At 49.0% G+C, this 25,989-nt stretch overlaps 1 protein-coding gene across 4 annotated transcripts in view; it reads left to right on the forward strand.

The window, feature by feature from the left end:
* USP47 (ubiquitin specific peptidase 47) overlaps window positions 1-24,319 on the forward strand; it is an 80,106-nt gene extending 55,787 nt beyond the window's left edge. For all 4 annotated transcript variants that reach the window (XM_061566815.1, XM_061566816.1, XM_061566817.1 and 1 more), the window contains 16 exons: window positions 678-754; window positions 2,779-2,834; window positions 3,009-3,121; window positions 4,282-4,386; window positions 5,098-5,305; window positions 7,230-7,345; window positions 8,241-8,360; window positions 9,260-10,415; window positions 13,831-14,006; window positions 16,616-16,696; window positions 17,441-17,556; window positions 18,215-18,333; window positions 18,717-18,847; window positions 19,835-19,882; window positions 21,537-21,667; window positions 22,883-24,319. In XM_061566815.1, the coding sequence (XP_061422799.1) occupies window positions 678-754; window positions 2,779-2,834; window positions 3,009-3,121; window positions 4,282-4,386; window positions 5,098-5,305; window positions 7,230-7,345; window positions 8,241-8,360; window positions 9,260-10,415; window positions 13,831-14,006; window positions 16,616-16,696; window positions 17,441-17,556; window positions 18,215-18,333; window positions 18,717-18,847; window positions 19,835-19,882; window positions 21,537-21,667; window positions 22,883-23,048 (2,919 nt within the window). In that variant the 3' untranslated portion in view covers window positions 23,049-24,319. The remainder of the gene's footprint in view (window positions 1-677; window positions 755-2,778; window positions 2,835-3,008; window positions 3,122-4,281; window positions 4,387-5,097; window positions 5,306-7,229; window positions 7,346-8,240; window positions 8,361-9,259; window positions 10,416-13,830; window positions 14,007-16,615; window positions 16,697-17,440; window positions 17,557-18,214; window positions 18,334-18,716; window positions 18,848-19,834; window positions 19,883-21,536; window positions 21,668-22,882) is intronic.
* The last annotated feature ends 1,670 nt before the right edge of the window (window positions 24,320-25,989 follow it).

The following is a 25,989-nucleotide window of genomic DNA, read 5'->3' on the forward strand; positions in this document are numbered from 1 at the left end:
GTGGAGCGAAACGTCGGACATTGCACCGAAGTAGCATGCGGTAGAACGCGGAAACATGCCGGAGAGCTGCAACAGTACAGCCGTGAACACCTCCGCAGTAGTTCTGTAAGATCGCTTTCTGAGAGGCTTTTATGGTTCTTGTGTTGAATTATGTTTTATTAAATAGTTTCAAATGGAAATGTCTTCATCTCATGACCGCATTATGCCATTGCACCCTTCGGATATGACTAGGAGAATAAATTACGCAAAAAATTTCAGAGGCCTCGCCTTCATGACCATAGAAAATAACCGGTTTGGTAATGTTCATCTGTATAAGTGGTGTGTAGTGTACACACACACACGCACGTCACTCCTCCATTGCCCATTCTCTCTATTCCCTCCCCTCGCCCCACCTTCCCTTCCCTCCCCTACTATTTTGTGATCCGTAAATACCCTCTGGCTGTCAACTCATCCTCCGATTAGCACGCTTGGCTACATACAGTGTGAAGGAAATTTAACATACATACTAATAATTATATTCTGTCACCGTTTTGTAAGCCGCATGAAGCACCCTTGAGCTGAAGGCGCTCTATAAATATTTAATGACATTAGATTGAATATCCCTCTCTAACAACACTGTCACAGTTGCCGATTTCCCACCCGTCATCTGTTCGGCCCATCCGTGTTGCGTGTTGCAGATCACTCAGGATGACATCAGGAAGACGTACGGGGGAGCGACGGGGAACCGCAGCTACTACTCCAGCACATTCAGCAGGTGGGTCTCGCTCTGAAGCCCCCCCTACCCCAGCCATCGCAGCACCACTGAAGCGTGGTTGGCTACGAACGGCGCGATATAATTTCGATCTAAAGCTTTCGTGACTGCAGGGATTCATCTTCTTGGTTCTTTCGGTAAAGTCACGTAGAAGGGAAATAATATAATAATAAAAATAAAACATAATAAAATAATTCTCAAGTGAGAATTATTTTATCATGTTTTATTTTTATTATTTTCTCACTTGAGAATTATTTTATTTTGTTTTATTTTTTATTATTTTATTATTTCCCTTCTACGTGACTTTACCGAAAGAACCAAGAAGAGTCACGAAAGAAGTTCAACGTACGTACATACAGAGAAGGGTCTCCGCTCGAAGGAGCTCGAGAGAGTATTTTGGCCTACTCGCCGATGCTGGCCAGATGTTGTGGAAGAGGTCGGAAACCCCACACTCGAACCCACCACACGTGAAGTTCAACATGCACTTTTGTTTTTTAACCAAGTAAGGCCCACTGAGCTATGTAGCTCTTTTTTAGAAGCGACCTGGCCACAAATGATAGCTCAACGAAATGGCTTGTCTCGTGTAAATTTTAAAGCAGTCAGATACTCCTAAACGCACGTTCATTCTAAATGTGGAGGGAAAAACCGGAGGACCCGGCAAAACATCTACACGAGCACGGGGAGAACATGCAAACTTCAAATATACAGGCGTCTGGGTTAGGATCGAACCCACGACCTCTTGTATACCAGACAAGGTAGTTAACATCTTGCCACCGTGGCACGCGCATACATACATCATACAGTTGGGTGTTATTTAATTCCTTGATCGAAGCAAAGTTGATCCGTGTGCCAAGGAGCAGGTGATGTAAAAAAAACTCAAACGCATTCATCATTAACACTACCTTAAAGTGTAAAAAATACGTAATATGCAACGTTCATTACGTTACAATATTAGATTATCTATGTGCAGTGGAGAAAGGGACATGCAGCATCACCGATGATTTGTTTAGTTTCTAGTGAGACAGCTCGCATATAACGTGGGTAGATATTTTGTAGACTGTAATTAACTTATCGTGAAGATTGAGTGCGGTTTTTGGAGGTGGCTGGGTGTATCGGGGGAGGTTGCTTCTTTGCCACATCAAGAGCTCTGAGCTGGTACCACTGGCATCCTGGGTTTGAATGTACGCTGCCATCTGTAGCTAAAACAAATTCGCCGGTGTCGCGCTTTGACGCCTTTAGCCTCGTACACCGATAGTGTCACAAAATAGCCATTGCTTTTGGTTTGTCACAGCATTCCCCATCTCTTGTGGTTTAATTTCATTACAACAAGTACTCAACACACATGATATATAGAGGAAGGCAACACCACCGAGTGAGGCTACGAAGGATAGTCGCAGCTAACGCCGTGTTTCTTAAATAAGGCGGAGCTTCGCTCGCCGCAGGAGATCCGAGTGGATAGTTCTTGCCGTCTTAATACAACATTGGTAGCACAATTGGAGTTAATACGTCACTGGACACCTGCGATATGTAGCCCACATGTCCAGCCACTGCATGCCCAAGCAGCTTCTGTTTGGCCGGATGGCTGATGTGATAAAGAAGGATGTGGAGATGACTGGACTAGCCAAAGACTAGTACCAGCAGTGTCAAAATCGTCCTTTGTGGAGGAGGCTCGTAAGGATGCTGCTGGGGAATTGTAGGCAGTTGCCCTCCAACAACAGCGGAGGGCATAGCAGTGACGCTCTCAACAATGAACATAGCTCCGGGCGGCTAAAATGCAGCAAGTTGGCATAGTAGGGATAACAGCTGGTGCATCTGCAAGTCATCTCAGTCAACCCATGGTACCTGGGTCTGTCCCGTGACCTCCTGTCCACGAGCCTTTGACACTTCGCATGGCCTTAAAGGTGCACCTAGCTTGGCACAAGCGTCGAGGTGGCATCACTGCCACTTAGTGACGAATGGCGGCTGTTGTTGTTGTTGAATATAAGAAAGTAAATAATTGAGTTTTTTCCATTTTGTTTGTGTTGCAGCTCTACCAATGCATACATGCTCATCTACCGGCAAATACAACCATCCAAGAATGCGAGTGAGTACACAAGCAGCTCTGTGGCATTGTTTGTGCTGAAGGAATTATTTTCTACGATCTAGTTCCGAGACTGGGCGAGACTCCTGGATAAATACAACATGTTATTTATTCAATTTACGTCGGCCGTACGGTGCCCCACTAACTGGAGTCTGACTGCCGCTGTGGTGGACGCAGAGTTCATGGAGGTGACGAACTTCCCGCAGCACATCCACCACCTAATGAACGGGGAGAAGGAGCGCGAGGAGAACGAGAAGAGGCAGCGCGAGATTGAGCGGAACACCTGCAAGGTACCGCAGTGCTGCTCTGCTCTTCTGCTGTGTGTGCCATGGTGGCGAGATGTTGATTACCTCGCTTGGTATACAGACCCCCCCCCTCCCAATACGTTCCATTCATTGGCTACCACATTCAGATAAGCCCCTCCCTCCCTCCTCCCCCCATTAACTTGTATTTAAGAACTTGTATCTTGGAATCTTTGCCTCACTTGATACAGCAAATCTAGCTGTGGCGGTCCCACCTGATGACGGAGACTTGTGTTGCCTCCGAAACGTCGTGATTTATTATTTTATTTTATTTATATTATCACTTTTAGTAATTTTTTATACAAAAAATTTACCTACGTGACTTTACTGAAAAAAACCTAAGAGTATGGTATACAGGGGTTCGTGAGCTCAATCCCAACCGTGATGATGCATGTATATTTGGAGTTTTGCATGTTCTTCACATGATCGAGTGGATTTTTTTCCGGGTCCTCCGGTTTTTTTCCCTCCACAATTAGAAAGAATGTGATTTGAGTATTTGGCTCCTATAAATTTAGACTTGATAAGCGACTTCATTGAGCTATCATTTATGGCCAGTTCGCTTCTGGAAAAAGAGCTATATAGCTCAGTGGGGCTTGCCTGGTAAAACATTTTTTTTTTATAGTTTTATTTATAGTTTAGTGTGCGGCTATCAGGAAGTTAATGTGTAGCCACCTGCCCAGAGCGCTGGCTGGTGTGAATCTCTACGTGGATTTTGCAGTCACCTGCCACACAACACTACACACAACCGGTGATATTTCTGAAATCGTCACCATCATCATCATCATTGTCATCAACCATGATCACTGCACTGCTGGATGAAGCCCTCTCACAGTGCTGCGATGTAGCGATTCACTTAGCGATCCTGCATGCGAGCTGATTTCATCACTCCATTGACCGCCTTCCCATCTCACCACCTGCCATCTAATACAAATTTAAATCTCCTTAAGTGGGGCGTGGGGGGGGGAGGCCAGGGAGCATATAAACTCGTGATGCTACATCTCCCCCGACTTTGTAATTGTACAGCGTCGGAGAGAAATCCGATATCACGACTGTCATCATTTCGTCAAACAAAATGCACGCCGTATCGGAGCTGCCCCATTGCTGCCCATTGTGTAAGAAGTCACCGCTGGGTGTTTGTGATCCTGCAGATCAAGCTCTTCTGCTTGCACCCAGTGAAGAACACCATGGTGGAGAGCAAGCTGGAGGTGCATAAGGAGCGCACGCTGGAGGACGCCACCTACCTGGCACACAAGGCAAGGCTCTCCCGCGCCGTGGCGTTCGCCGGTGTGATTCACGAGTCCAGTTGCTGCCTTCTGAGCTGTGTTCACCGTTGTCTCGCTCTGAGACGACTGCCCGGTGTAGGGGTGTAGGGGTGTCCTGTTCGCCGCCGAATCTCGGAACGCACGAGCGGCTCGGCATTACTTTTTGTTTTGAGAGGTGTAGCGCCATTATTTTTAAAGACTTTGTATTCACCGCAGGGAACCATAGCAACACGACCGCACTCTACCATGGCTCGCGCCAAACTGTGCCACACGCCCTCGATGCTCGGTACTGATAAAGTAATTTTATTCAGAATTGGAAGAAAAACTGATGACGCACACGTACACGTACGTCATCAGTTTTTCATCGGATCGTTAAAGGGTTAATGAGCCACACAGGCTGTAAGTTTTTTTTGCCAAAAATGTAAAGGGTCAAGGTGCAGCCCTGCTTATTACTTGCTTGTGCCACTGCTGGCCCAAAGGGCTTCCACGAAAGGGAGCTCAGAGAACCCTTCTAGATAACATTTTGGCCTACTCTTCCACGCTGGCACCATACATCTTGGAAGAGGTGAACCACAGCCCCCAAGGGATAGAACGCAGCCACAAATGCAAACGCGTCGCCCGTTCCTCGCCACGTCGCCCGTTCTGCATCGCGTACTCCCCTCCCCCTTCGCCGCATCCTCACGCCGGAGCGTGCCGCCGCAGCTGCTGGATCTGGAGGATGTGCTTCCCGTGGAGCGCTGCCGGCTCGTCAAGTACGACGAGTTCCACGACTCGCTGGAGCGCTCGTACGAGGGCGAGGAGGGCACCCAGATGGGGACGCTGCTCGGCGGCGTCAAGTCCTCCTACGTGTTCGATCTGCTGCTCGAGACCCGGCGGGAGGACCAAGACTTCCAGCCTTACAAGCCCGGAGGTGCCCCTTCCGTCCGCGGCCCCCCCCCCCCCCCCCCCAGTCGTCACGGTTGCTTACGCGCCGGAGACGATCTTCACAATAAGTCTAAACTAAACTGAAAAGTATTCATCTTCTTGGTTCTTTCGGTAAAGTCACGTAGAATGGAAATAATAAAATAATGAAAATAAACATAATAAAATAATTCTCACGACGTTTCGGCCACAACGCAAGCAGCCGTCCTCAGGTGAAGAACAGGTCTGTCGGGAAGACAGTCTGAATGAAACACCCCAGGCTTGGAGCGTCTATTTAAGCTGGGTTGGAGGGGAAAGAGCGCCTTGACAAAATAATTTGCATATCAAGAGGAATTTAGCATATAATTATTTTTATTATTTTATTATTTCCATTCTACGTGACTTTACCGAAAGAACCAAGAAGATGAATCCCTGCAGTCACGAAAGCTTTAAATCGAAACTGAAAACTATTGTTTATTTCCCCAGGTAAGGAACCTGCGGAGCTGTGTAGTTTTTTTTCAGAAGCTACCTGGCTACAAATGATAGCTCGACGAAGTGGCTTATCGTGTGGAAATGTACAGCAGCCAAATACTCTTAAGCGTCACTGATGCATGCAACTATCCGACTCTGCAAGACCGTCTCTGCCCCGCCTGCATTTGCCCGAGTCGGTGATCTAAAAATGACAGCAGTTCTTTTGAGCTGGTGGTCTGAGTAAGGCTAAGAGCTTTTGTACACGCAATGTCGTGCACCTTTGTGTGTTTTTAAATCTAATTGTTGTGTCACCTGCACTAATTTGTACTCGTATGCTTTGTTTTTCTTTATTTTCTTTAGTTGTATTCATATTGAATTGCTTACCTTTTCCCTACTTTTGTTGTTGCGGCATTGTTTGTTGTTTTGACTTGTTGACCCCCGGCCCTACTGGACATTTGTGAAAAATAACTTCATAGCTCATCGGATACCTCCAGGATAAACACAGATTCTGATTCTGAATTATTCTGTTGTGGTGCGATTTCTCATCATGTGCAGATTTTTGGAAGACCTGCGAAGCGTACCACCCTCGATTGCCCTGCGCTCTAAGAATGGGATAAATACTAAATGTACTCTCGTGATTATTAGTGTCAGCCTTCATGTAGACCCCAATGAGTCTCGCTTCCTCGGAGAAAACCCACACGTTAAACCAGGACTTGTGTTAACTCTCTGAATAAAAGAGAATGATGGTGATATTCGTCAACAAAGGTTTTTTTTTTACTTGTCGACTATGACTGGACGCACGAGGATCAAGTGCGACGATGACTACCTACAATTGCTACCCCCATCGTAGGCCTAAGCGTGGCTGCGACGACACAACATTAACGAGTCTCAATGAAGATGCAGACTTAAACAACTAAGTGATATTATTAGGGACTGCAGTGATTGTAGAATACTGGCATTGGGTATTGACTGTATATGTACGGAAACAATTACTGAGTTCACTGTTTGGATGCCAAAATAATATTGGAGGGGGGGGGGGGGTTAGCAGTGGGGTGGAATTGACCGCCCCACACTCCAACGTCCAATAACTGAACATTGGTTAAACGTTGGACTACGTGAAGAAACCAGACTAAGGGAATTGACTACATTAAATCCACACACTTGAGACAAAAATGTCACAGGTTGTCGTCAACTAGACGAAGACTACGACTGAAGTAAAACATGCCGACTAACTTAACGCCGTTTCATCAACTTGCTGTTCTGCCCAGAAAATGGGGGCATCTCACCGCGTCGCAATGAATTGTGCGCGATGCACCAATCTCCCATCTTCTGATCGCTCACAAATTAAACTACGGGTTAATCTCGAGCAGCTTGTATCGCCGTGGCTCGCAGCATGCCTGGCTTTTACACAGTGCTGTGGTGTCCCTCTACCCACCCCACCCCCTCTGCCGTCGTCCTGACAGGCGTGACCGTGAAGGTGCACGTGGTGGACCTGGTCACGGAGGCGGTGTCGCCCGGCGTAAGCATACGAGCCTACCTTAGCCAGTCGGTGAGCGAGTTCAAGGCACTCATTGCACAGGTGAGTGGAGCCCTGCGCGAGCCGTGTCGGGGTGGCGGGGCGTCTTGGTAGCACGGATTTAGTCAGGTCATTGTGTGACCTCGCCCCAAAAATCTGTCACGAAACCCTACGTGTTAAGTTATTGCGTGCGATGAAAAGTAAATAAGAGGCCGCAGGTTTTTCACGGATAGATGCGTCAACCAACCGCCACTGTGGCTGAAAAGCTACATTTATTGTGGCTGCAAGGTGCTTGATCTTGTCTTGTGAAGCACACCTGCTCAAACACACTTGCGTCTACAGCCTCGACGTGAATATGAAGTAAGAATTGTGCTGTTTGGTGTAAATGTGTCTGCTCAATCCACATCCATGGCCACACGTCTGTGTCTTCTTCTGCTCATGTATCGCAAGAGGTCGTTGTTGCTGCTGCTGCGATTGTTAAATCCTTTATATTAAGTTCGCTTGCTTGCGTGCTTGCGTGCTTGCTTGCTTACGACCGTGCAAATCTTTCGGTCGTTTTTTAACCCACTTCCCGTGATCCAATCGAGCTGACATTTTCCACACAGACTCGTTGTGCGTGACAATTAATTTTCGTGAAATTTTTTCCCCAAAATTTTACACTGTTTAGGGAATTTTTTTAAAATATTTAATTACCAATTGCTTAATGCTGGCAGACAATCATCTGACCCATAGGTGGCAGCCATCTCAAGCCAAAGGACGAGAGGACTCTAGCCGCCACGCATATAAAAGATTTATAGTGAAAAACTTTGTTTTTACGGGTTAATTTTTTGCTATATGTATGTTGAACTTCTTTTTGCACCGTACGTAGCCAACCGTGCCAATCGGAGGCGCTGTGGTTGCCGCACCTGTTAGTGCCGCCGCCGCCGTCTCAAGATTATCGAGCGTCTGTGCTTTGCAGGCGACGGGGCTGGACGTGGAGGGCATGCGCGTGGTGCTGGAGCGGTACTACAACGACCTTCGCCTCTTGTCCGTGCCCAACAAGTCACTCAAGTCGGAGGGATTCTTCCGCAGCAACAAGGCGAGACACTCGCTTCGGCTCACCGTGACGCTGTGTTTCCGCTGCTGTGAAATCCCTTCGGATGACCGGTGGACCTGCGCAGCTTGAATGTGTCTGCTGATATTAAAAACTGCCATGAGTCATCTCGTGACGGAACGATAAATAGTGGACTGTAGTGAGAGAGGGGGCCGATATTGTCTGACTTATCCTTAGAAATATACAAAGTTGCCCTTCGGCCAGTTTTATATTTTGCAAGAATAGCTTTTCATTAACATATTGAGGAGCAAACTACTTGTTTGGAGTGTGCACTACTGAGATAATCTGTCTTGCAGTTACATTAGGGTCTACACACGCCGGGCAAAATCCTGTCGCGTCTTTACACGTTTTACTGTTAATACAAATACTGTAATTCAATAACATTACCGTGGCATTATGATGGAGTTGGCACGATTACAAGATCACATATGTCCATGATACGGTTAGTAACGTAATTTAACCCTGAAGTGGAGACACTAGACTTGAATGACCAAAGGAAAGTGAAGGTTCTGCTGCCACTGTCAGCTGGTGGACAAGCCAAATTTCTTAAAGCTGATACTGCCTTGTAGTGATATACACTCTCTGCACCATCCAGTTGTCACGATCCGGGGTCACAATTTGATACGTCAATTGATAACATTGTGCCCCAGTTTAACTGGCTCTCCTTACTTCCTTGTTCTCACTTCTACATGCAGTGGCTGCAGCATTTCGATAAACCGATCGACAACAACATCTAAGGGGTGTACGTGATTAATTATTGCATGCGTGATTCGATTGCGCTCGTGGCGAGCCCCTACGGTTAACCCGACTCGACGACTTCGGCTAGCCGCTGCCGCCTCCCTGGTGGCTGATCCAGCGTCGTGGCGACGCGTTGCCGCCTGCAGGTGTTCGTGGAGAGCTCCGGCTCCCCAGACTCGCAGCTGTCCTTCCCGCAGTCCCTGCTGTGGCGCCTGCTCGACCGGCACGGCAACACCATCCGGCTGCTGGTGGCGCTGCCAGACGGCCCGGCAGCGGCGACGGCGACGCGCGCCGGCCCGGCCGCGGCGGCGGCCGCGGCGGAGAGCCAGGCGGAGCACGCCGCTCGCGGCCGCGACTCGGAGCGATCCGAGCGCGGCTCACGCAACCGCGCCGTCGAGGCCATCCTGGAGGAGAGCACGGAGCGGCTGCGCAGCCTCTCGCTGGAGCAGGAGCGGCGCGCCGCCCGCCGGCGGGAGAACGGCGACGCCGACGCCGCCGCCGGGTCCCCCCCTCCCCCACCCCACCGCGGGGACGGGCTCCGCCCCGGCGCGGCCGATGGCGCGGCGGCTCCGGGCGACGGCGAAATCCGAGGGCGCGTCGGCCCCCCCGATTCGGATTCCGAGACGAACAACGAGCAGAGCGCCGGCTCGCTGTGCGACAGCGACGCCACAACGGGCTCGCCCTCCCAGGACGTCGACTCGTCGGCGTCGGCCGGCAGCCGCGAGAACGAGGACGGCCGCGCCACCCCGCCGGAGACCGAGCCCGAGTTGGAGCGGGACCCGGACTCACGGTGCCACTCGGACGAGCGCTCGGACTCGGAGCTCAATAACGAGCGCAGCACGAGCTCGGTGGACAGCGACCTGCTGAGCTCCAGCCACAGCAGCGACACGCTGTGCAACGTGGCGGCGGCCGCCGCCGCGGCGGCCGCCGCCTCGGCGGCGGTGGTCGGTGCGGCCGGAACGCCGTCGGCCGGAGCCCCCGGAACGCACGACGACGACGCGGCCGCCTCCTCGTCGTCGTCGTCTTCGGCGCTCCCGGTTGCCGGGATGGTACTGCCCAACGGGCTCGACGCGTACACGGGGATCACGAGCAGCCGGCGCTCCAAATCCCTGGCGGGTGTGGACACGGCCAAAGCCAAGAAGGAGGGGAGGGAGCGCAGAGAGAGGGGCTCGGGCAGTGAGAGCGAGGGCGAGGACGAGGGCAAGGAGAGAGAAGGCGGCGCCGGAGCTGCCCAGGCCTACACGTTCTTTCGTGTCGAGGAAGGCCCCGCGGAGGAGGGGACCGCCGGAGACCGCTTCAAATGTACGGTACCGCACCCGCTTGTGCCGCGTCACGGTGGCGAGATGTTATCTCCCTCGCCTGGTATGCAGGAGGTCGTGGGTTTGATCCCGACCCTTACGCCTGCTGTTGTATATTTGGAGTTTGCACATTCTGCCAGTGGTCACGTGCATGTTTTTCCTTGTCCTCCGGTTTTTCCTTCCGCATTTAGAATCCAGGTGCGTTTAGAGTATATGGCTGCGATAAAGTTCCATACGATAAGCGACTTTGTTTAGTTATCATTTGTGGTTATGAAAAACAGCCATACAGCTCAGTGGGTCTCACCTGGTAAAATAAAAAATAGTTGTTTAATCGTTTAGAATCCTGCTTTTTGCTGCTGGGGCTGCACTTGCAACCCAGGGCACAGGTGCTCTTGAACCCCCCCTCCCTCCTGTCGTGTCGTCGTCGCACACCCAGCTCGAGCATGAAACCCGTACCGCGTGGCTCGTTTGGCGATGGCTCCAAGATGGTCATGGTTCATGGGTAGACGCGGCCAGTGAGTGCGGTTAATGCCATCACACCTCACGCCCTCACCCCTCGCATCCTTACGCGATATCCGTTACAAGGCTGCCACTCCAACCTCCACGGTTGCGCGGTGTGGTGGCTGGTAGAACTGAGCAGTAGCCGCCCCCATCCCAGCATTTATAGATGTTACCATACTTGCGGCGGCTCCTATGCCTTGGAAAAGAATACTTGAAATGATGTGTCATCTTGAAAGGTTTGCAGATAACGTCCCAGAAATCCATGTCGTCAGAACGCAGAGTGATTTGCTAGTTTGTCAGCATTCATTTTAGCAGGAAAACTCTGGTCACTTCAACTTTCCCTGTCTCATCAGCAGTCTTATTTTTTTAGCCATTGGTAGTTTTACTACAGTATTACAGTTGGGCATGAGTTGCCTCTGGTCCGGTTGGGGCACCACTTGTTATCTCCCTCACTTGGCACGCAGGAGGTCGTGAGTTGGATGTCGGCCATGACGATGCCTATTGTATATTTGGAGTTTGCGTGTTTCATCTCCCCTGTGGTGGTCGCATGGATACTTCTGTGATGATGATGATGATGTAAGCCACTTCAATGAGCTGTCGTGTGTTTACGTGGTGGACTGAAAATTAACTCACAGCTCAGTGGACTTTAGTTTCCAATCAGAAACCTCGTACAGATCAAACAAAACAACAGATTACTCGGCTCTTCAACCCAAACACTCCTCCAGCCACCAAAAAGCAAACACCAAACCAATGGGCGACCAGATCATTCTCATATGCAGCACCAAACATCGGGAACAACCTCCCCCGAGGCAATCCGCATGCTCGACTCCCATCGTCGCCGCATTCAATTCCCAACTCGACAGCAACAACACGTCTCTTGACGCTTGCATCCAACAACGAACTCACAGTCTAGAACTTGCTTTTAATCTTCTTTTAAACTGCAATAGTTGTTTTTTATGATTAATGATACACTTTGGGATGCTGATTTTGCATCAACCAAAAATAAATTGACTTGACTTGATGTTAGCTTTTAGTTTGGGTCCGCAAGGCCACGGGAAGCGGTCTGCGGAAATGTCGCAAATACTGGAAACTTGGAGTACATTTAGTCAAATATTATGTTTTTCTTGTAGCAAAACAAAGCAGCCCCCCCAAGTTACAGTACGGTGGGCAAGCATACTCGACTGGGAGATATATCATTTGCGAGGCCCACAAGCCCGGCGCGATTGAGCCATTTGAAGAACAGGAGGGGAACCCATGGGAGAAGGGGGGGAGGGGATAGGAGCCCACTGACTGCCGCATTCACATGGGGCATCGTGCTGGGGGGTGAGCGAGGGGAAGTGAGTCGTTAAATGAGGGGAGGGGTGAGAGGATGGAGGGAGATTGCGAACATGCAGGGGAAAGAAAAAGGGGAGGGGGGAACTTAGGGTAGTTTTAATAAAAAATGTAAATGTTGTTGGTGCATGGGAGTCTGTGAAAATGTTTAAGGGTTAAATTTCGATTTAAAGCTTTCGTGACTGCAGGGATTCATCTTCTTGGTTCTTTCGGTAAAGTCACATAGAAGGGAAGTAATAAAATAATAAAAATACAACATAATAAAATAATTCTCACGACGTTTTGGCCACAATGCAAGCAGCCGTCCTCAGGTGAAGACCAGGTCTGTCGGGGAGACATTCAGACGCTGTCTCCCCGACAGACCTGGTCTTGACCTGAGGACGGCTGCTTGCGTTGTGGCCGAAACGTCGTGAGAATTATTTTTATTATGTTTTATTTATTATTTTATTACTTCCCTTCTACGTGATTTTACCGAAAGAACCAAGAAGATGTTTAAGGGTTGACAAAGCGACGGGGCTTCATGCTCGTTTCAGCTGCAATTGCGTTGGCTGTGGTTTCCAGTGGGCAACAAAACTCGATGCACGCTTGTTTTCTCGCGTGCAAGGGTCCAAATTGTTCAGCCACGTATCCTTTTGGAGAGATAATGCAACACAGTTGTTGGGATTGCATCCGCACATCTTATCTTACTCTATGATGCAATTATTGTAGAGTAGAGTTTGGTAAATAATACACGTTATGTATTATTATGTAATACATATCAAAAAATAGTTCACGTAATTTGACATTTTAGCTGTGAAAAGTAACAGATATTGGTTTGACTGCTGTGCATTAGTGCATTGGTGCATTGCAGGGCATGTGGGAAAACATTCCCCTGTGGTATTATGTGGATTAAGAAGTTGCTTTAATGGATATATCAGAACTAGTTATGTGACGTCTCATTCCACGGGCCATTCTCAAGCACGCAGGGTCATGTGTTGCTCTGAATAAAAAAAGACAAACACAAAAAACCCTCAAATGTGCTCCAGTAACCTCTCACCTTTGGCGTGGTATGCGTACACATGTGGTGTGTGTGTGTGCCCTTTGTAATGTTTGGCCGTGGCTAATGCTCTCCACAGCAATATCAGTCCTGCACTGTTGAAGCTGGCCATTGTCTCGGAACGAAATAATCATGGACAGGGCCTCTTGCCTGATACTCGGAGGACGGTCATAACTGTGGGCGTATGTACGATGTATGTATGTTTGGGGGGAGCAGTCGTGTCGCGCGCTGCACTACGAACCCGGCAACCCGAGTTTCGATTCCCGTTCACGGCCAACACCAGTGACGATTTTGTGAACCGGTCCTGGGCCTCCCCTAGGTCGACTCAGTCTCAAACGAATACCTCGTGTGCAGTGCCGGCCTTCGCAGGTGCTCGTTAACAGCACTTGCGCCCCCACAGTCTGTTAAGGCAGTACGGGGGATCTTTGTCTTTCTAGTGGTTAGTCTGCTGCACGATAAACCCGGTGACCTGAGCATTGAACTTCTTTCGCACCCTACGTAGCCAACCGCACCAATCGGATTGCTGCATTTGCTCCCCCTACCCCCCCAGGCCTGACGGTGCACGTGGACAAGCGCATGACGCTGGCAGCGTTCAAGCGCCACCTGGAGCCCGTGGTGGGGGTGTCCTCCAGCCAGTTCAAGGTCTTCCGCGTCTACGCCAACAACCAGGAGTTTGAGAGCGTGCGTCTCAACGAGACCCTCTCGTCCTTCTCCGACGACAACCGGGTGAGCGCGCGAAACCTGTCCGCCCGGCGACGGGTACATACATAAAGTTCACACGTCAAAGTAAGTATGTACATTCAGAGATACATACGTTTAAGGACATAAATGATAAAGTACGCACATTTAAGTACATGAAGTACGCTTCCGCACACTCGTGCCTCGCAGCAAGAAAGGGTTCGGGATTCGATTGGCGACTCGGGCGTCTGTATGCGTAGCGTTGGTATTTGTTCTCTCCCCCTTGTCTATGGGGTTTCCCCCTCAGGTTCTGGTTTGCTCCCACAGTAAAAATAAAATGTAATGTAAAAAACGTTCAACGGAATAAGTATTGGGCCAAACATCCCAGTGATGAAAATATACCTGCAAATTATTGAATTGGGATTGCACACATAACAACATTGCCCCCCCCCCCCACCCAATTACTGGGAAAACTGGGCAGGATCCTCCCAAAATAGTCTTGAAGACTCGGTGAGGCTTCTCTGATGCAAACTAGCGTATGAATAAAAGTAGCGCACTGTTATGACGAGTCACGTGTATACTCACTTATTATACTGGTAGGAACCACCTGGTTCCACCAGCCCACAGGGGATTATTGTGTCCGTCCGTCGTGCATCCAAAAATGGGAGGGGTCGGGCTGGGTGGGGCGGGATGGGAGGGGTGGGGCTGGGTGGGGGGTGGGAGGGGTGGGGCTGGGTTGGGGGTGGGAGGGGTGGGGCTGGGTGGGGAGGGGCTGGTCACCCCGTGGTGCCCTTATAAAACTCAACGTTTAACCTACTCACGCCGGCTTGTGTCCGCCCTCACAGTCGGCCATATTTGCGGAATACACCACGCCGCCGTTGACCCTGACCATTGACCCAGCAACCCAACGTTCCTACCAGCTCCCTCCGCAGGAATGTGTTGATCGTGCAATGAAGCGATCTCCAATAAGTCGTGAAACCACTTTGCCACCGTATTGGCTGTGTTCCTCTTCTTATAATCAAGGTTCAGGTGTCATCAATATATATAACTACATACCTGTAAATATGTTTCCGTTGCTGATACCCACAGCCATCGCAGGCATACGTTCCTATCTTATTTTTACCATCGTATAGTCTTGTTTGGCTCTGCTTATTTCTATGCATAGATTCTCTATAGCGACATCTTTTATGACGCGACACATAATTCGTACGTGGAGAGGTTGTGATGTGGCCACTGCACTTGACTCATGATTGTGGAAGGTCACTTTGTTCAAATCCAGGCCTGTGGTCGAATCCACTGGTCGTCTCACCGTTGCCATATAAATATTGTTGGGAGGACAACAGTAGCCATGGAAATTTCCACTTCTCACTACCAGAGGGCTGCACATAATACTGGCCGGGCTTTTGTACGAATAGATGTTGGTGTAAGTTGTGGTTGCTGTACGGTAAATAACCTCCACAATGCCTGTATCCATTTATAGCATTGTAATCCAAAAGCTAAGATTGTTACATATGAAAAGAAAACTCACTACAAGCCCACATTCTGATTTCATCTTGTAATACTATGGATATGATCTTACAATGCCAAAGCTGACCAGGGTGAAATATTTATGTTGAAAGTACAGTAAAAATGTCCTTTTCTTTTAATAGCACTTTGCTGACTGAAAATGCAGCTGTGTTTATAGTTGTGTTCAGCTTGTTGACTCCAAGGACAGTCATTAATCTAGAGGGCATTTGAGTCACATTTATTTCAATAATTATTTATTGAGATGGCTGTGGGTGGCTTAGGTCACAGCAACTGAGTTTGCACTACTGCCCACCTGGGTTCGAATCCAGTTGGCTGCTCATGATTCAACCTGGTTCTCGAGTGTCGTTGGCTTGGTGGCCTCAGCCCGATCACCGATGGCTGTGCAAACAAAACCCACCAGGTTAAATTTGGTCCCCACATAAGTTGGCGAAATTACAGCCGTGCTAATTAATATATTTGTTTGACTCTCATACAAAGAGCATTACTCTCGCATGACAGTGGGTGGGAAAGTATGGATGCGATTGTTACATGCATGATGCGGGTGAAGGATAACAAACTAAATGCAGAGCATACTATGATACCTCCTTTACCAGTAGCAAAATATAGTAATAGGTTTTTACCCTTTCTACTGGTACAAAAACTGACACCTTTATACAAATGCTTACCCCGAGCTTTCAATACTCTGATAGTGCGCTGTCTTTTAGTTTTCACGCCTTTTGGCGTCATTTGGTCCAACACCAATGGAGACAAGGCTCTAAGAAAAGCTGTCTCGGGTGTGGACCAATCAACTTCAAGGACAGTGCATATCATTATCATCATCATCATCATCAGAGTTGTTTATTTTTGTTTGCATTTTGACTGCTTGTGTTGTGGTTATTGCAAACATGATGCCTTGTATAAAGGTGTCAGTTATTGTACCATTTGAAAGGGTAAAAACCTATTACTATAAACGCAGAGCGTTAAAAAATTGTCAATACAAGTAATTGCAATTTCAGGCTAGGAATAGTGAGACTTGTCCAGATCTCGTGAACACTTTTGGATATTGTGCCATGTAAGGCTTACACGTCTCACTTGTGCCCGTGGATGCGTGCGTGCGTGCGTATGGTTGACGGTGTGCGTGGCGCGTGCAGGTAACCATTCGGCTGGGCCGCGCTCTTAGAAAAGGGGAGTACCGCGTGAAGGTTTACCAGCTGCTGCTCAAGGAGCCCGAGGTGAGTGGTGACGCCCGTGTGTCTTGTGAGGTCCTGTCAACATCGCAACAACAAGTGGACACGATAAGTGAACAGGCAACCGTTGGAAATCAGGGGGAGGAGAGGGGTCAAGCTAATAGGGCAGAACAGCCTAGCCTACCTTTAACCCGAAACAACATAGCTTACCCCTTGAGTCTAACCCTAACCTCACCACTGGTTTTAATTTTCACTTTTAGTCGTCTTAGTACGACGGATGTTAGCTTGCACATTCGGTAGACTGGCAATCTGTATGTACTGTCTGTTGACGTATTATGCCGCCGGTTTGACAAAGCCGTCTGAGAGCAACGTGGTTTAAAAGAGAAGAGCAACGTTACTTTAGAACAGGGATCGGCAACCTGCAGCTCCGGAGCCGCGTGCGGCTCTTTAAGGACTGCCGCTTCGTGGACGTTGTTCATGAAGGACCACGTCTCGTATTCACGTGCATTGCAACTCTTGAAATATCGATTTTTTTTTTTTACACAATTACAAAAAAATGCCTCTTCTTTTTATTGTGGTTGCCGACCACTGCTTTAGAAGGAGGTGATGATACCTTCTATATATTCACTGCCCATTCTACTCTACTCACTTTGCCTAATTTTCATGTTGTTTCTCATGATCTGCATATTTATTTTGTCCTGACTACCTACCCGTCCATCCCATTACGCTGGATATTCGAGATCTGACTGTAATCGTGTGCAATGTGTGCTGCAATGCCCTCTACCCAAGCCATGCAAGTTCCTCCTGGACACCGTATTTGCCAAGGGCATGTCCGTACGGCAATCCAAGGAGGAGCTGCTGCCACAGCTGCAGCAGCAGTGTGCACTGCACCTGAACATTGACAGGTACGTGTGCTCGGCTCACCGCTGCCCCTGAACCTGGGTGTTGAGGTGAGGGAAAGACAGATAATGCCCTTTAACAGACTGTCGGGGTCTACTGCTGTTCACGAAGATCACCTATGTAGGCCGGCACGTTACGAGAATGGGGTGGGTGGCCAATCTTCCACACCCGGCCGCCTTTGTCTCCCCAGTGTTGATGTTTACACACTGCACCAGGGACTCATTTAAGGCTGAGTCGACCTAAGGGGAGGTCCAAGATCGGTTCAAATATGCTTCGTTTTTATTGGTCGTGAGCGGGAATTTAACTCGGTTTGCCCGGGTTCATTGCGCAGCTTTGCGCCGCCGTTCCCCACAACTGGCACACATCTGTTCACGTGCCTCTCAGCTGATGGCAATAACGTGCAATACGAGCAGACATTGGTACCATCAACAACAAACGCCATTCGCCACTAAGTGGCGGTGATGTCACCACGGCGCTTGTGCCAGGCTATGTGCACTTTTGAGGTTATGTGAAGTCTCACAGGCGTTTGGACAGGCAAAACTAACTTTTAATCAAAACTTCAAAAATCCAGCTTTCAACCCGTCAATTCCAAGCCGTAGCTTGGTGACGTTGGGGCGGGGGGGGGAGGTGGCTAAGTGTGCGCGTGTGTCCAACTTTGGTCAGGTTCCGTTTGCGGAAGAAAACGTGGAAAAATCCCGGGACGATCTTCTTGGACACGCAGACCTACGAAGACGACATCCCCATCTTCAGCAATTGGGAAGTGTTTCTCGAACTTCTGGAAGGTAATCATCATTATTTTTCTCCTCTTGGTATTTGCGCCATTATTAAAACGCAACGATATCACAAAGACACCGTTTCACCGACAGGTATAGCCTGCCCGTAGGGGCTGTTATTGATTTGCGATTTTACCAAATGAATGAATTTACGAAACATTTTTCGTATTTGCTAAATCTGGATTATGACGCCGATACGTGGCCTCGTCTTTTTTTCCCGACGAACGTCACCGCATCTTCTGGTGACCAGACGCGCCGCATTAACCAGGGTGGCTACGGGCGGCTCATGAACCGCGAACGGCTGCAACAAGCGGGCAAGCGGCGCGCCGCTGTGCGGCCACGTCACCTCGGTGCCGGTTTGATGCGGTAACGAGTGTGTGTGTCTCCCACAGCTCCAGAGCGTATGGTGTGCATGTCCCAGCTGGCTGTGCTAGCGCGACGCTGGAAGCCTTCGACGCTGGTGCTGGAGCCATTCGAGGAGGTTGTCCTGGAGAGCAACAGCGTGGATGAGCTCAAGGAAAAGGTGCAGCTTGTGTATAAGGGGGGGCAGGGATGGAAACCCATTGTGTGTGTGTGTGCCCCAAGGTCCTGGCTATCTGTGGGCAGATCCACAAATGAGGCAATCTCAAAGTAAAAACAAATAAAATAACACGTGGTGTTCTTTTAAAGGTCATGATCAATAGTCTGTTAAAATTTGGCTTGCTATTGATTTGACGTATGATGGCTAACCAACACCATCCCAACGTGGATGAAAAAAGTCATCCCGAGTACGTCCGACACCATGGAACAGAAAGTCCGGCACTTTACCATCCGGAGTGCTCTATTAACCGGCAAGTGTTATAGACGGCGACAGCAGAGAACCGCCATGAGGCTGTGTAACAAGTACAACTCTCGATAACCGGCGTATTTGATTAACCGCCACCCTCCATTCCCCATGGATGGCTAGTTAAGAAAGCTCTGTGCTCTATTTTGTGGCCAATTCTCCATTGCCAAATGAACATAGGACACATTGTTTAAATGCTCAAGTAATTTTCCACTTTATGCTTATACCTATACCACCACTTGCCTCTTCAAAGTATCCGAAATCTACACGCCCGGAGCGTACGTCTAAAGTTTACACACCCGCCGTCCTCCCCCTTCCCCCCACCCCCCTTGTCTGCATTGTCGGCTGGTGTAAATGTTACCCGTGATAACGTAGCCCGAGAAAAAAAATCTCCACGGAGTTTGGCATCAAACGGTAAAATGAGTTGCTTAACAATCCCCTCGGCGTGCGGGTGGCGCGCTGCTCAAAGGCGCTCGCGTCGCGAGCGCGAAAAGGTCGCGAGGTCAAACAGCTGCGTGCGGCGTCAACTAGCATCTTCAATCGGTGCTAGCGGTGTTTGAACGCTTCCTCCTGTTGGGTCTCGATAGAGAGGATGCTTTTATGAAGTTAAATATTTGTTGAGAACCCCCGATGACGTCCCTCAATGGAATAACTTTGTATATTGGTGTATTTTCTTATCTTTTTCAGCTCGGTAAACTTGGTCAGATTTCTCCAGAAGATGTTGAATTTGCAAAGGTGAGAACTCTTTCCGGTGTAAAACGGGGGGGAAATCTGCCGCCAAGTTTTCCAATACTCACGCGGGAAAACGGTTCTACCCATGAGCTCGATACCACCGGATTTCCAGTTGTCATTTGTTCAGTTAGAATTGTTTGCCAAGTTGATAGGATTGATAAAAAAAAAATGTCATTGCATAAAATACTTGACCAGGATATGAAATGATGCGTTGAACATTTTCCTCCAGCAATTACGATGCAATGAATGTGACATAGAAATGACATACTCCCATGTCGTCTTCTTCCCTGCCTTCAGCAACCGGCACTGACCAGCAGTGGATTTACAAAAGGGCTGTGCAGCAAACCCTTGATATTCGCGCGTTTTATAAATCGCGGTTTTGCGTTATTCGCGGGTGCTGTGTTTTAAATATTCGCGGCCATAGCTCGCGACCACCCAACGAGAAGTACAGTAGTGTACGTACTGGGGTGAGGCATGGATCGTGAGGCCGTGAAAGTTGCCCCACTCGCGATGTCTGCCACACTGCTGACGCGCGCGACTGCTCTCCTTGACGATTTGTTTTGAATTTCGTACTAGATACTAATTATATGCTCATGTTAATTTTTTATTCGTCGATATTTGCACTTTTCAATGTCTGTGCATCATTATTAAAGGCACGTTAAATCACACAATACTATACAATACATGTATTCATTAATATATACATAGAGCTTTACATTTTATTTTTAAACCTAATATATGTTTGTGTCCCTTAACCCTATTTTCCTCATTAGCTTTAAATATTAATATTTGCAACATTCTCCAGGAGCATGTCCCTGCAAATATTAAGGGTTTACTGTGCATGTATATGTCAAACCTTTTTCCTTTGGGAGACTGGCACTCGCAACTGCCATGGGATTGTGTAATTGACTGCTGAATCATTGGCACAGACATATCCTCATGGTGGTTTGCATGTGTTGAACTCTTTTGGCTCCGTACTTAGCCAACCGTGCTAATCGGAGGTTGGGGGGAGGGGAAGAACAACAAACTAAACACATGAAGCAGTTCTAAAGAAATTAGTTTTCAATTTAGATTTTAAAATGTCAAGCTCCAGTGGCTTCCTAATATCGGAAAGAAGAGCTTTGCAGATGGCCGCAGAAGCACATATCTGAAAGTGCGCGATGCAGTGACAGTGTTTGTTCGACGGTTAGCCTAAAGCCGCTGCTGCGAGGATGACCGGAGTTCACGTGACGGTTCATTTTGAGCCAAGAACCTTGTGTGGTCTTCTTGGTTCTTTCGGTAAAGCCACGTAGAAGGGAAATAATAAAATAATAAAAATTAAACATAATCAAATAAGTCTGTCTTTCAGACCTGTTCTTCACCTTAGGATGGCTGCTTGCGTTGTGGCCGAAACGTCGTGAGAATTATTTTATTATGTTTTATTTTTAGTTTATTATTTCCCTTCTACGTGACTCTACCGAAAGTACCAAGAAGATGAATCCCTGCAGTCACGAAAGCTTTAAATCGAAATTTAACCTTGTGTGGTTTGAGCAGAGCGGCCACTTCACTTTGTTTCCCTTCTACCGAGGCTCGTAGTAATTTAAATGTAAGGAAGACCCTTTGCCTGTGGCTGTCGAAACCGCATCCTTCAGCAGCGCGCGGTGTGTTGTGGGAACAGGGCCGCGGGACGTTCCCATGCGACATCTCTGTGCTCGAGATTCACCAGGACCTGGACTGGAACCCTAAGGTGACCACACTCAATGTGTGGCCACTCTACATCTGCGACGATGGAGCTGTTGTCTTCTACAGGTAACCTTGCCCCCCCCCGTGTGGTGGGCAAACAATTTGTTTGTCGTTTTATATCAGTTACCTAAACAATTCGGTCTAGTTTCACGGCAGTGCGGCAGATGAAATCTTCCTGTTAAAAAAAAATGTCGATCACTTCTCATTGCCCGGTTTGTGGCTACAGTGTTTAGTCCCTTCATGAGGACAGATTCAAATTCCCCTCCATGCGCTGGCCTCCGTAGATGAACATGGAGTTCCACCGCATGCATGCATTGGTGCCTCGGTAGCGAGATGTTAACGACCTGACCTGGTATACTGGAGGTTGTGGATACTATCCCTATCCTGTGGTCGTGTGGATTTTTCGCCGAGTCCTCCGGTTTTCCCCTCCACATTTAGAATCAACGTGCCTTTCGAGTATTTGGCTGCAATAAATACCCACGTGATAAGCCACTTGGTTGAGCTATCATTTGTGGCCAGGTCGCTTCTGAAAAGAGCTACATAGCCACAGTGGGCCTTACCTGGTAAAATAAAAATAATTTGCTTTTCTTCGCCAACGGCTCCCACCTCTCAAATCGAAGCGAGGGGCCTCGTGCACGGTTTGATACCACTAGAGGGCGCTAGTGCTGCGTGCCTGAATGTGATAAGGTTGTGACTTGGTGGACCGTGGTGAATTTACACCCCCTCCTACCTAATACCGAATCCCACATCTTCACGGCAAACATTTGATTACAAATACGCATTGGCTCCAAGCACAGGACATGTGTTATGTCTTGCCTGTAACTTATGCGCTACTGCTCACCCGTATAGTCATATCTTACACCTGCGATAAGTCACACTCACAGGCGAGATAAAATAGTGAACGAGGAGGGATCGCTGCCCCAAAAGTGTCGCCATATGGTCTCCTTGGGCCTGGATGGCTACTTTCTATTCCAGCTTCCAATCGCACTCAGTGCTGCTTAACATCAGTGGAGTCTCGGACGAACGTACAATTTAGTCGAACGTCCCTTTAAATCAGAGCGAGGTGTTTTTGCATGCTATGTGTGCCAACAGGCAGTACCTATGCCGTTGCCCTTTCCCCGCTATCCGATTAGCACGGTTGGCTACGTACGGTGCGAAAAAGTTCAACAAACTTACGCACGCGACAAATGCTACCATCGTAGCTTTACCGTTGTCTGCACGCGCCGTCACCACCGTCGACGCTGATCATTCCCCGTGTTGTCGTCGCCGGTGCCGCCGTAGGAATCGCGACGAGGCCATCCAGGAGCTGTCGGACGAGCAGCGCAGCGAGCTGCAGAAGAAGGAGAGCATGCGGCTGCAGCGGACGGGGGGCCAGCAGGTGCCGTACTCGCCGCGCAAGGAGAAGGCCCTCAAGATCTACGTGGACGGCGGGGTCACGCGAGAGTAGTGCCCGGCCGCTGCCGGCGCCCGACCCGGCTTGGCTTGAAACTCGACGACGCAGACCCAGGGGGAGCAGGCCTGGCGCGGCGCCGATTGCCTTTGCGGGGACGGCATGGCAAGCGCGGACATGGTTGGGGTGCTCATTCGCCACGAAAGGGAGAGATGGGAAGGAGGAGGAGCAGCAGGGGAGGCGTGTAGCTGTGGAGGACTGTACCAGGCCCCCCCTTTCTTTTCCAAGAAATTGTTTGGGTTTTATTTCAACTTGGCTCGGTTGTTTACGTTACGCTTTGGTGGCCACGCAAAACATTTGTCCCGACGTGATTTCTTGTCTTCGGTAACTGACACTAGATTTGGCACCAACATACGTTGCGTCTGATTTTTCTTTGTACCGCATCTGAGGGTTGAGATCTTGACTAGAAGGCAAAAAGCTGCTACCCTTTTCAAATGTGACGCGTGTGACCGAAGTTGATTGAAGGCATGGATTTAAATGGTAAGTGAAATTGGCATGTTTGTTTCTTTTGTCCATGTGCATATACAATCATCTCGCATATACAGTAGCAACCGATTCGTTTGAACATTAAAACAGTATCCTTTCATGAACCTACGGCTGCTCTCTATTTTGAGCTTTTTAAACGTCCGAGAACGATGTTCACATGCATCTGCAATGGGTCGTAAGTCACGTGCTGAAAACCCAATGGAATAACATTTGCCACTGTGCTAGTAATGCTGAACATTCAGTCCAGCCTTGTTTTGGGACTACTACCGCACTGTAAATGAAACTGCGCACGGCATTTCACCATGTCATGTAACCCAGAAGTATGACCGTTTAAACATGTGTCATATGTTACAGGACATTGCACGGTCACTGGTTTGTGGAAACCCTTTGTGAGATTTGTAATTACGAGGCAATGAGACAACACTGAAATGCTGCTACATGCAGAACGAGAGCTTAGCTCATGCTTTGTTCATTATTGATTACAAGTCTTTGTTTTACCCCTCTTTGAGTTAAATTTTGCTCTGTTGTGTTCCCCCACCCCCCATAAGAAGGTACAATGTGGTTTTGGTTGTGACTGCTGATTGCCTGGCATCTCGCGTTGTATTTAACTTAAGCGCTCGTGTAATTACTGGTGTTTATGACTTCTGGTTTCAACGACTTGGCAGCAGTCGTCGATATTAGATGAATAAAGAGCAACATGTGGATGAAATAACCTGGAAAATAAAATGGTGTCACTCTGCCATTTTATTTGCTATACAATAAACAGTATCAATGAAAAATTAGTGAGTTTCCTTTCAAGCGTCGTTTTTTTTACTCGCAAATGCAGCGCAGCTGTTAAACATAAAAACACCTCGATGAGAGAAGCCTTGATTCACGGAGCTTGAGAAACAGCGGCGGGCACAACAAATGCGAAAGCTTGCAAGCTCAGTTTTTGAGTATCTTCATCTTCTGATGCCGTTACAGAGCTGGAGACCCACCGCGGACACGCCAAATGCAAAAGCTTGCGGCTCACTCTGAGAATCTTCGTATTCCGATACAGTTTTTTTAATGAAGCGAGGTATTTTTGCTACACCTTGCTCTTTACCCACGCAAGGTTTCTGAAGGGCCACAGCTGTGGAGGACAGACATCGTAGGTTGGGCTCAGACTTATGAACCACAACACGAATTCTATCTTCTCATTAACACTGCCGTAGAGCATCAATGTATATATGATGCACTCACATTGATACATGTGTAGTGGGTTCCACGGAGACTGGAGACGTCTTTTAGAGGCAACACGGTTTATTATAATCTTAAACAAGAACTCCCCTTAACTCCCACTACCTCGGGAGGTCCAGCCTCTGGGCTAGCGTGCCCTCACACTGGGATTCCTGGCTCTCAGCCCTCCACCTAGCAGTGCCCTAGGGGAGGCTCAACTGACCCGGGTCTCGACCACTGGTCCACGCTCGGCCCCAGCTCTTACAAGGACGTCGGGTCCCGGGGTCCCAGGGTCCTAGCCTAGCTGGTCTTCGGTTCTTCGACTTCAGAGCACTGCCCTGAGCCGACCTGAGAGCCGCCTTTTATACACCGCTCGGGGTCTCTCGACCTCCGGTACCGCCCCCTTTCTGGAACCTTCCAGTGGGCTCTGGAAGAACTCCCCAACCCCTCACCTGGGGTCGGGAGGGGGGGAGAACCCGGCCCCTCAACGGTCCGGCTCCCTCCGTCTCTCCCCAGGTCAGGGTGGCACCCCCTATGGGCCTGTGCCCGCACCTACAGGTAAGTAGACACCGGGCGGTGTGTGTGTTATGTATTTCGGTCGGTACTGTCTCCATCGTTATTTGAACCGCAGACAGCGAGTTCACCAGGGGGGCCATTCCTACTCTGCCCTCTCACCCCCTCCATACCTCTGGACACCCTTCTCAGTCAGCCTCTTCAAGAGGAGTCCTCACTCAAGTTAATCTTCCTCGCGTAAAACGTTTCAATTGGGCCTTTTGCTCGTCTGTCTTAGGTGGTTCTGCCTTTGATGATCTACCCGGCTACAGCCATGGGGCTTTCACCAGGGTTCAACATATCTTCAGCAGCCACTTGTGTCCATGAATTAGCTTGGTGTTTCCTACGCTCGCACACTTGGAATTAGCTGTCACCAATGAGCTGATCTCAGACTTGCCTACCTTAGGCCTGTTACGCGTTGGGGGGGTATGTCCTCCGTGAGACGATTATAACCACTCAAAATCAATGTAGATGTCCTACCAGGCAGCACGGCGGAATTGTCAAAGTTCTCCAAGGCCACTGGGTGAAATATTAACGATCGTGATCAAGAGTTTGGTGGTTCTTGGTAGTCGGTTTCACAACGCAGGCCCCACTGCTGTGCTCCCCCCACACAGCCCATCGGCAGATATTCTCCCGACCGTGTCGCCATCGCTCGCTGAACTCCGGTGGAACTGTGAACAGCCCCGAAATTGCTGCCGAACAG

This window comes from Lethenteron reissneri, chromosome 37 (assembly GCF_015708825.2).
Source record: "Lethenteron reissneri isolate LAM-NWPU_2019-01 chromosome 37, ASM1570882v1, whole genome shotgun sequence".
Taxonomy (NCBI): Eukaryota; Metazoa; Chordata; class Hyperoartia; order Petromyzontiformes; family Petromyzontidae; genus Lethenteron; species Lethenteron reissneri.